Here is an 11415-nt window from a genome sequence, read left to right as displayed (position 1 = left end):
ATAAACACAGCCATAATGACAAGAATAATAATATTAATATTATGATAATAATGTTATTAAATATTATGATAATAATGTTATTAATAATAAGAATAAGAAGAACAAGAGTAAGACAATAAATGGCACAATAAAAAACAAAAAGAAAATTACCTCAACTGTCTATTTATTTATGTTTTTTTTATTTTTTGCTTTTTATAAGCACAGAGTATAATAAGCAGAGCCACATCAAAAGAAATAAAAAGAAAATCTGAGGCAAGGTTTAAATAAAACTCATTTGAATTAATAATAAAAATAAAACTAATAATATTAATAAAAAATATTATTATTATTTTTATTATCATACATAAAAACAGAGCCATCACATCATGATAAGTATAACAATAATATTATAAGTAATAATTATAATAAAAAGTATGCTAAATAAAAAAACTTAACTATTTTTTTTAAAGAAAATCACCTAAACTGCAAGATTTTTATAACAAAAACGATAATAATAAATCTATTTTTTTATGATTATTATGATGATTATTATCATTGATATTATTAACAACAACGATATATTAAAAACAAGTATTATAGATGTTTAAAAAAAAAAAAAAAAACAAGGGAAAATGACCTCAGGTGTCAGTTCATTAGCAGTGGTGGCATTTAGGCATTTAAAATACTACTGAAGTAAAAGTCGAAAAGTACTATTAGCAAAATGTCCTTCAAGTATCAAAAGTAAAAGGACTCCTTGTTGAAAACTGTCCTGTGATTGACATATTATCACATGACATCATTAGATTGTTAATACTGATGAATCAATGCATAAGCAACATTTTATTGGTACTGGTCGAGGAGGAGCTAGTCTTAAATTCTTTATAGTCTACCGCCTATTTCTATGATCATATTAAAACAGTCCAGTCCAACACACTGAGCCTTTCTTACAGTATGAACAAAACTAAAAGATTCTACAGATTTCTGCTGACACATAGCACAACAAGACCACGATACATCAATCAATCAATTTTATTTATAAAGCCCAATATCACAAATCACAATTTGCCTCACAGGGCTTTACAGCATACGATATCCCTCTGTCCTTTGGACTCTCACAGCAGATAAGGAAAAACTCCCCCAAAAAACCCTTTAACAGGGGGAAAAAAACAGTAGAAACCTCAGGAAGAGCAACTGAGGAGGGATCCCTCTTCCAGGATGGACAGACGTGCAACAGATGTTGTACAGAACATGCACGTACACAAAACGTCCACTTTCTTTTCAGTAGGCAGGGAGTGTAACTGTGCCTATTAATGCAGAAACTGATAGAGAAACAGTCATATTAACATTTTTCTTTATTGATCCCCTTGGGGAAATACTGTATATCCTGAGCATTTGACTCATTTGGTTTTTTAGAAGCAGTACCAACTGACATGGATGGATGCATCTCTGAACGGGCTACAGGGCACAGGCCCAGGGGCCCAAAGTGTCAGGGGGGCCCTGGCCTTCACCTGCAAAATGCCACTCAAATTAACACGTGTTGATAAAGAAGAGACTCTAAATCACCACAAAGAGACAAAAAAACTACAAAGAGACACAAAATGACTATAAACAGTCATGAGGCAACAACAAAGAGACACAAAGCAGCAACAAGACTCAAAATGACTACAAAGAAACACAAAACCACAGAGAGATGCATATCCACCACAAAGAGACACAAAACAGCTGTTGAGACCCAACAAGACTCACAACAACTACAAAAAAGGGGCAAAACAACCACAAAGAGACACAAAACTACAAAGAGACACAAAATTACAACACGAACAGATTTAGGATGACCACAAAGAGTCTTAACGCAACAACAAAGAGACACAAAGCAACTACAGCCTCAAAATGACTTCAAAGAGACAAAAAGCAACAACAAGACTCAAAACAGCTACAAAAAACTACAAAGAAACACAAAACCACAGAGATGCATATCGACTACAAAGAGACACAAAACTACAAAGAGATACAAAAGAGCTGCAGAGCGACACGAGACCCACAACAACTACCAAAGGGACTCAAAATAACTATACAAAGAGATTTAAGATGACCACAAAGAGTCACGATGCAACAACAAACAGACACAGAGCAACAACACATTCAAAATGACTACAAAGAGACAGAAAGCAACAACAACCAGACTCAAAATGACGACAATTACAAAACCAGAGAGTTGCATATTGACCACAAAGAGGCACAAACCAACTACAAAGAGACCCAGCAAGACTCAAAGGGACTACAAAAAACTACACAGAAACACAAAACCACAGAGAGATGCATATCGACTACAAAGAGACACAAAACAACTACACAGCCTGTGTCTTGCTGCTGTGGAGGACAGGTGGTGGAGCCTTTTGCATATCTGTGCCCAGGGACCCGCTGACTCATAATCCACTCATGCCGACTGGCTTCACCCAGGCGACACATCTGTAGTTGGTCCTCATCATTAATCTTCATTAAACGGTGAAGGCAGTGTCAGCACAAGCAAATAAAAAATGTTCAGCTGTGCATTAAAAACATTTCAAAGAAACACACATTCATGTGTCATTACATTCTGCAGTCTGTATTGCAAAGGCTTCATCAAGTGTAACATACTCTGTGACTCAGCCAGGGCAGAAGCCTTCTCTGTGTTGTGTTTGCTTTATAGACAGAGACATAATCAGGTACATTCAAAAACACACATAAAATCTTCCCTGGCTAAATAAAAAACACAAAACATACAGTAAGTGTGTGTGTGTAAGCATGCAAGCATCAAATCTGATTGTGACTACTTCCTGCTTTGCGATATACAGTCATCGTGATCAGTGTGACTGGTATTGTGACGTCTGTTTTCTCCAAGCCAACTGACAGGATAATTTCTTAGCTCTCACCCTCTTGCGGGGAATCAGACTGATCATTTAGGTTGTTTCCTCTGGACACTAAAACAGGAGCGAAACCTTCTGCTGTTTTGTTGAGAATGCAGTAATCACTGCAGTAACATGGTGGTGGACTGTCGTCAACGGGACTGTTAAGTACACTGCACTCAGGGCTTTGGGTCAGGTCCTCACAGCCGGAGTCCTCACGGCTGATGTTGAAGAGATCTTTAGGTGGAGAGGAGAAGAGAGGAGGTGGAACTTCTACTTCTCCAATGCCGACGCCCCAGACAGAGCAGGGCAGCTGAGTGTAAGACATGTCCCCTGGACAGACCAGAGTTAAAGGGGGAGGGGCCTCATGTACCCCGGGTAAGCCAACATAGGAGCTTTGACACTGAGGGAACACCAGTTGTGTTACTGGAAGGTTGTGGAAGTCCTGGTTCTCCTCTGGCTCTTTTGTAATGGGATTCGGGACAACATTCACAGCATCGGTTTTCAGGATCTCTTCAGCTTTATATGTCAGCACAAATCTGCCTCGAGGTGAAAACCATTCCTGGAAATTCAGAAGCATTGAGATACATCGGGTGAGATAAAGCTGCATGACTTATTTTCACTGTAGCACGTCCCACACAACATACACACATGACCCTCAGTAGAGAAGGTCACCTCTAAAGCTCGGTCTATTGTCTCAGACTCTCAACATCGCCTCCACGTTGACTTTCAGATGCTTCCATCAGGGCGGAGGTTTGACTCCTTACATGTAAGTGCAACACAAAGCTTTACAGATTGTCCTTCGTCCCGTCTGCTATCACTTATCTTAACCAGCAGTGACCCTTAATGTCCATGATTGACCCCTAACAGTGTGTGATACTGGACACTGTGTGGTATGTGTCTGTTTTGTTGTTCTCATGACTACAGTCTGTATCTCAAGTTGCCCCTCAGGGACATTAAAGTTGACGTTACCTTACACACTCTTATGTGAAATCTAATTGGTACTACGTATCCTCTTTTCTACTACACAGAAAACCCACTAACACCCACTAATATCTGGCTTTTTAATGTAATCGGAAAGGTTTTGATCAGCATTCACACCCTGGTCAAATGACTCAGAAGTAGTACACAGTACTCACAGGTATTTATCTTCTCTGACTGATCGGCATTGATGGAAACACAGCACCCCTTTTACAAGACACAAGAGACTTTCACAAGACACTCTGAGGACTTTTATCTTCCATATTGTTGGACTTCTCTTAATCAATATTCTCTGAAATACAAGATCTCTTTGAAACAACGTTCTTCCATCTCTACAATCATCATCTACATTATCGTTATTCAGAAAACATCTGAAAAGGACTCTAATTTGCAAAGACTCTTTACACTTCATTGATTCATTTGTGATTTGTTCGTTTTTGTTTTTTTTTGTTGTAAGGTGTACATCTTTAACAATTTTGGATTACCTCTTAGTCTGGAGCTCTTGTTCAACGACGCAACCTTCGTTTTTATCGTTTTCTTTTAATGTATGACTGTTATTATTGTTATTACTGACAATGAAACTTTTTCCGTTGTGACAAACCTTGCGTTTCTGCGCTCTAGGCGCTTGGTGTTTTTGCCAGAGCACTCTGAACTCCTAGAGTTAAAAAAAATTCTCTCAGAGCAGAGAAGCGCCCCACGTCATCTCTTTCTTCGTCATCTTTTTTTCCCATTGTCCAATCGGAAGATTTAAGAGGTGGCGGGCCTACCGTGGTGGTCATGACAACAAGTTTACAGTTGGTAACCCATGGAGGAGAAAGTGATGGTAGCGCTTGATGGATACCCAGAGCTATACGGCCGGACGATAGACAGCAGGTTGTCAAACTGCCCCTGAGTCATCTTAAAACATGCCTGGAAATAGCCATCATAGAGGAGAAGCTCCTGGACCAACTGGTGGTACTCCCCATGATCCACCCTCTTTTTGGTCACATGTACCCACACAGATCTCGGTTTATCTACGTCTGTGTGATCTGGGCCAAACAATCCCCCAACTTCTCTTCTAGTGCCACCAGTGCAACACTCTTAGCCTGATTTAACCATGCTGATACAACCCAATCCCCCAAAACAATGTTCATATTGAAAGTTTCCGCAAACCACGGATATGTTAAAACTTTACGTTTCTCAACAAGGCTGTGATGAATGTGTGGTTAGGTTTAGGCACAAAAACACTTGGTAATGGTTTGGAAAAGATCATGTTTTGGCACAACCCCCGCTGGTAAAGCAGCGATGTTTTCATGATAAACACGCAGGCTCTGTGGCTCAGACACCACTGGGAAATGCAGTAATGTGCCGCTAAAATCACCCACGTTTGTTCCGACAAACTCTGGTGAAAACACCGCTATGGTTTGCCAAAAGACAGCCAGTTTTGCTGTTTGTTGATCTTGAACAGATATCTCACCTTGGTGACACACCATCCACCAGCTGATGGCAAATTCAGCTCATATATTACTGAAGAAATGCTGATATGATACAGTGTGATCATTTTCTTAGATTATTTCACCAGCTCACTTGGTAAACAGGATGCTAGCTGGCAATCTCTGTTGTTTTTTCCTACTACAGTTATGTTGTTGACTAACATGACGTTATTTAGTTAATCGCATCATGTTTTGCGTGCTGTGCTTTTTTTTTTTGCACCATGAAACATCCTTTGTGTACTTCCACTGTAGCCAGGCTGACATTAAACTCAAAATAATTACTGTTTACAACAGACACTAAAAGGGCAGCTGTTGTTCAAAATGTCATTAAAACTGTCAAACAGCAGAGCTGCTTTAGATTCCTGAAATGAGACAATAAAACAAAGAACGGACAAGAGGACACTGTGACACCACCTCACCTGGAAATTGCCTTCGTGTTGTTGAAACAGAGGTTGGAAGAAAGGAGCCGGTGATGGTGTGTGCGACAGAGTTTTTATCTTCATTCTGTCGTGCAAAACATGAAAGATCAGGACGATGAAATCCCATCTGACTTTGTAGACATGCAAACATTATCCACAGCAGATTATGTTGATTGCAACAACCTTAAATTTCCCCTTTCATCAACATTTCAGAGTGCAGATGATTTACCTTGCAGCAGGACCGTAGAACACAAACAGCAGGACTCCAACAGCGACACACACTGGGCCCAGAGATTTGATCAGAATGACTAATATATTTACTTGTTCTGAGAAAGTTTCATGAAATGACACAGAATTAGTGAGTCATGTTACGGAGAAGACAGTAAGTCTATTAGATACTGATGAGTTATTAGCATTATTCTACGAAGGCTGGTTTGACTGACTCCTTCATACAATATACACTTGTTCATAATGAAACTGAGACACACATATTTCGGGGACAAGACCTCACACACAGTGACTATAGACAAAGCCTTTAGACTGAAGAAGAAGTGCCACTTTACTTTCTCCTGCTTCATTTTTCCAGCATGTCGATGGACTCCATTCGCTCCAAGTGCCCTTATAAGCCCCTTTGTTAGGTATGGATCTCACTTTAAGGCAATATGTAGCATTTGGTTTCAGTTCTGACCTTGGAATCGATATGGACCCTTGGAATTGATTTGATTTGGAATGAAGAGTCTGAGGGAAGGTTGAAACAATCAAATGATTATTATTGGATGGATGGATGGAGGATCTTATTACAGCAAAAAAAATGTTTTCAAAGTATGGCTATTTTTAAAGGTCCAGTGTGTTGGATTTAATGGTATCTAGTGATGAGGTTGCAAAACTGAAATGATGAACTGAAACCCAGGGCCGGGTCGCGAGGGCAGCAGGCCAAGCAAAGCACCCCAGACACCCCTCTCTCCAACGACGCTTTCCAGCTCCTCCTGGGGGACCTGAAGGCGTTCCCAGGTCAGATGAGATATGTATTCCCTCCAGCATGTTCTGGGTCTACTCCGGTGCCTCCTACCAGAGGGACGTCCCCGAAACACCTCCAGCGGGAGGCACACAGGAGGATCCTGATCAGATGCCCAAACAACCTCAGCTGACCCCTTTCGACACGAAGGAGCAGCAGCTCTACTCCAAGCTCCCTCCGGATGTCCGAGCTCCTCATCCTATCTCTAAGGTTGAGCCCAGCCACCCAACGGAGAAAACTAATTTCGGCTGCTTGTATCTGCGATCTCATTCTTTGGTCACTACCCAGAGCTCATGACCACAGGTGAAGGTTGGGACGTAGATGGACCAGTAAACTGAAAGCTTTGCCTTCCGGCTCAGCTCCTTCTTCACCAGGACGGTACGGCGCAGCGCCCACACCACTGCAGAAGCCGCATCAAACTGCTAATCCATCTCATGTTTCATTCTACCCTCACTTGTGATCAAGACCTCAAGATACTTGAACTCCCTCGCTTGAGGCAGTAACTCTCTCCTAGCTCAGAGGGGGCAATCCACCGGTTACTAGCAGAGAACCATGGCCTCAGATTTGGAGATGCTGACTCTCATCCCAACCGCTTCAAAGAAATGTAGTTATTAATATTGTATTTCATTTCCAATATATATCTAATATATATTCCCCTAAATCCCACTCACTGGACCTTTAATGGTGTATCTTACCCTGCTGCTTTGAGATGTTTGAAGTAATAGTTCATAGTCCAGGCCATCGTTGAGGTACCGATGGCCTTCATACCCACTTTTCAACGTGACATTAACAGTGTCTGGTGTTTCTTGGATCTCAACTTTGTGCGGGGGCGTCAGCTGAACTGAACACAAACATTTATCAAAGCATGTCTCCACAATATATGAATGTCTAATACATGCAGCACATCATGCAAAGGCACAAACTAATGTTTGTTGTTCGTTAATCCTCAGAGGGCAGACCAAGTCATTGCTTTATAAGTCACAAGTTAAGTCTCTGCACTAAGTCCGAAGTCAAGAGTCGAATCCCACGTCCTTCCCCAAAGGTATCAAGTATTTTCAAGTAAAAAGGTTCAAGTCTAAGGGAAGTGACAAGTTGTTGGTGTTGAAGTCTTTTTCTGATTTTGGTCGAGTCCAAATTCTTGAGTCCAAGTCATGATTCCACACCTCTGGTATCTCTCTTGAATAATAAAGGTACTATTCTTTGGAAATATTGCACTTTCTCGGCGTCATTTACAGACACAACATCATGCACCCACATCTGCACACATTCATGTAAACAAACAACACACGTGTGAGTCACTCAGACATTATTCAATCACTTGATTGATACTTACTTTGCTTTGATGGTAAAAACTTCTCTATCACAGGAAGGCAGCCGGATTCATGACAAAGTTTTATGCCATATTCATCTATATCCATAAAGTGGTCTGAGTCGTCCATGAGTTCACACACACAGCTGTAACTGTGATTCATCACCACAAGCGGACAGGAAATTGGGTCTTTCCTAAAGGTTAAAATAAAATAACACCAGAACATTAACATGTGTTTGTATGGCAGACACACAAACATTAATTGCTGTAAGAGGAATAGGAAGTACCATTACCCCCACAAATCAATGAATTTCAGGCTGTAGGTGGTGTTGGACCGTCCCACGGGATTATCAGTGATATTCAGCACACAAGTAACCATGTTCCAGTAGGCACTGACACACGAATATCCATCAACTGCAGTATGAAAGTGGGAAAAAAGATTATTGTCATTTTTGACACAAGTGATCATACTGCAAAAATTTACTCAAGTTACACAACTGCTTGGTGTCACATACATCACACACACGTGTACAACTCAGCAACATGGTAAACTAATTCACTTAAATACTAAGTAATGCAGTGGTGGAAGAAGTTTTCAGATCCTTTGCTTAAAGAGAAACATCTGTATTTTTCAACCTGGACTCTATTTTCCTGTGTTTTGGATTCTGAGTGAATAATGGGGACATTAGTTTTTTAGATTGGTCCAGTTTAAAAGAGACCGCTCCAGCTGCAGCGGTGAAACACACCGCAATGTGATCCCTACAGACAATTGTGCATCGTCAATTTATGTCCAAAGTGCTTGTGTTTGCCTCTGACAGACTCAGATTGTTATTGGAGGAGACTACGGTGATGTTTGTAGACTTCAGGAGCAGAGGCCACACCCCCTCCCCTCTTCATCAGAGGAGCAGCTGTGGAGATGGAGTCCAACTTCAAAAACTTGAATGACAATAAAATGAACCTTGAACCTTGAACCTTATTAGGAGTGTCTGACAACATTACGGCAAAGACTCTACAGAGCAATTGAACTTCTTTCTGTACCTTTCACTGATTCTGTATGTCTGTAACTGTGTGTAACGAGCGTGTTTCATACCTTTCACTGCTCTGTTTCGTGACCCAGTCTCTCTTAAGGAGAAGTCTCGTTCTGAAATCTCACAGACTTTTCCACATTGTGAAAATCACCAAAATATTCAGCCATGAAACTAAAAATCTTCTAGATAACACTAAGCTACACTTTCTGTACTACAACACTACAAACTCTTTCCCACACTCCTCTCTCCAACTCTCACTATCATTTCCACCATTGTTTTTCCTGCACCAAGTCATCTCTTGCAAGATTTAAGAGGGAGACTTCTCCTTGAGGGAAACTTTGAGGGAAAAACAGAGGAGCGAAAGGTATGAAAAAACATTTCATTTCTCTTTAGGGTCTTTTCCATAATGTTGTCAGACACTTCTAATAACAATGTGAGCCTGTCAGCGACAAAAACAAACACTTGTATTACACCGAAGTTGATGGTGCAATTAGCCATGAGGATTACCTTACAGTCTGTTACGCTGCTGTCAGCTGCAGCCATCTCTCTAAACACTGGAGCAGTTTCAAAAATTGTTGTCTCCATTATCATTTAGGGTGTTTTCACATATAGTCCCTTTTAAATTAATCGAACCCAGTGCTCTTAAAGTGCACTGAAAAGTGGACCAACAGAAAAAGGACTCAGTCCTCTTTCTGTTCACACTCTCGCCCATATATAATTGAACTTAAAATTGGAGGAAAACCTTAGTGTTTCTGTGCTGTAGACTGTGGCTGTTTGATGTATTCTGTATTCCACATCTGGAGACGTGCAGTATCTTCCGTGGACCAAACTACTCCTCGTCCTGCGTCCTTGCAAGCGTTACAGGCTGACGTGGTGTTTTCAAGCATCCCAGTGCAACAGCATGTGATGTCAAGGGTTAAATCAAAAGGCAAAGAGCAAAGCGAACCAGGAGCGCTTTGTGTTCACAGTGCACAGGTTAAATAAACCGCACCACTGACCTGAAGCGACCTGAACTCAGACCACCTCCTAGTAGTCTGAGTACAGTTCACTTCAGAGGGGTCTGAGTTCTCTTGGAGTGTTCACATATGCACAAAAATGCTGAGTCTCTGCTCTGAGTCTGTTTAGAGGGCTGAAAAGGACCAAGCGTGAAAAAAAAAAAAAAAAAAACGGACACAAAACATGTGAAAATAGGGTCCAGGTTGAAAAGTACTGAAGCTTCCCTATAAGCATGAGTAAGTGTTGTATATGACATTGCTAGATTGCTACTGATGCATCAATACATAAGTATCATTTTACTGCTGCAACTGTTCGAGGTGGAGATCATTTTAACAAATTATGCATTCATAAGAGGAGCCAAGCTCTCCTTCGCTCCCCTGAATATTCACACCTCGGTATCTTATTAACTCATCATATGTTCTTTGATGTAAAATCTTAATTTGTAAAATAACCTGCAACTGACACTGTCACATCAATGTAGTAGAGTAAATGTGGTGTAATAGAAGTATAAAGTTACATAAAATGGAAACACTTGAGCAAAGCACCACACAGTTGTATGTAAGTACTTGAGTAAATGAAAACTGAAACAGGTAGACGTTCCAACAACTGGTGGAATCAAAATATTACTCCATTATTCATACATGACATGATGTCAGTTATCACTTAACCTCTCTACAGATTAACATTTCCCCTTAACCTCCCACTACAGGGTTGCTGACTGGAATAAGTTATCTGAACACAATCATACATTGGTGTGGTGGGGGCTGATCATGTAAATACCACAAACTGAGATATGTGACAAGCTGCCTTATTAAAGCATTTCCCATCATACTGTAAGTTCAGAAGAAAACATCAGTGTGTAGTGAGCAAGTGAGCATTACCTCTGATGCAGCTGGTCACTGCGAGGATGCTGGAGCACCACCACACAAACAGGAGCTGCGGACACGTCATGTCTCTTGGATGTGAGTATCACACTGTGGATATGAATAAAACATCTCCTATCATAGTCTGAATGTCTTTCTGGATTTACTGCTTCATTCCAGTCTATACCAACACTCACAGAAATTTATCAGTCTGTGATTTTAATATAACATATTCACAAATGTTACAATCACATTATTTTTAAAGGTTAATCAAAAGGTGCAACTGTATGAAGTAAAGTAAATGGAAAAGTGCTCTCACCTTGGGGGCTGTCCTGCTGCTGTTGATGTCTCAGACGGTGAATGAGAGATGGAACTGAGGTTTAACTTATCACTGGTTGCATCACAGGAAGTCAACCCTGTTTTTACGTCACAGCTTTTTTTCTTCTCTTTTACCTTTTTGGTTTGGTT

At 40.6% G+C, this 11415-nt stretch overlaps 1 protein-coding gene across 1 annotated transcript; it reads right to left on the bottom strand.

Moving 5' to 3' along the window:
- Positions 1 to 1002: 1002 nt before the first annotated feature.
- Positions 1003 to 11298, bottom strand: LOC125892738 (interleukin-21 receptor-like). The gene is made up of 9 exons (XM_049582926.1): positions 11267 to 11298; positions 10966 to 11058; positions 8354 to 8474; positions 8085 to 8254; positions 7447 to 7592; positions 6300 to 6474; positions 5966 to 6062; positions 5737 to 5821; positions 1003 to 3426 (listed from the first exon to the last, which is right to left on the bottom strand). The coding sequence occupies exons 2-9, from the start codon at positions 11033 to 11035 to the stop codon at positions 2881 to 2883; spliced, it is 1410 nt and encodes a 469-aa protein (XP_049438883.1). The 5' UTR covers positions 11036 to 11058; positions 11267 to 11298; the 3' UTR covers positions 1003 to 2880.
- Positions 11299 to 11415: the final 117 nt, after the last annotated feature.

Source organism: Epinephelus fuscoguttatus, linkage group LG8 (genome assembly GCF_011397635.1).
Source record: "Epinephelus fuscoguttatus linkage group LG8, E.fuscoguttatus.final_Chr_v1".
NCBI lineage: Eukaryota > Metazoa > Chordata > Actinopteri > Perciformes > Serranidae > Epinephelus > Epinephelus fuscoguttatus.
The sequence above is the reverse complement of the archived record's forward strand: the minus strand, read 5'-3'. Positions and strand labels throughout refer to the sequence as shown.

Coding starts and splice junctions, on each gene's coding strand:
- LOC125892738 (XM_049582926.1), bottom strand. CDS start 11,035: ATGACGTGTCCGCAGCTCCTGTTTGTGTGGTGGTGCTCCAGCATCCTC. Junction 6,063..6,299: donor GAAAAATGAAGCAGGAGAAA/GTAAAGTGGCAC, acceptor AAACTTTCTCAG/AACAAGTAAATATATTAGTC. Junction 3,427..5,736: donor AACACGAAGGCAATTTCCAG/GTGAGGTGGTGT, acceptor CTGAATTTCCAG/GAATGGTTTTCACCTCGAGG.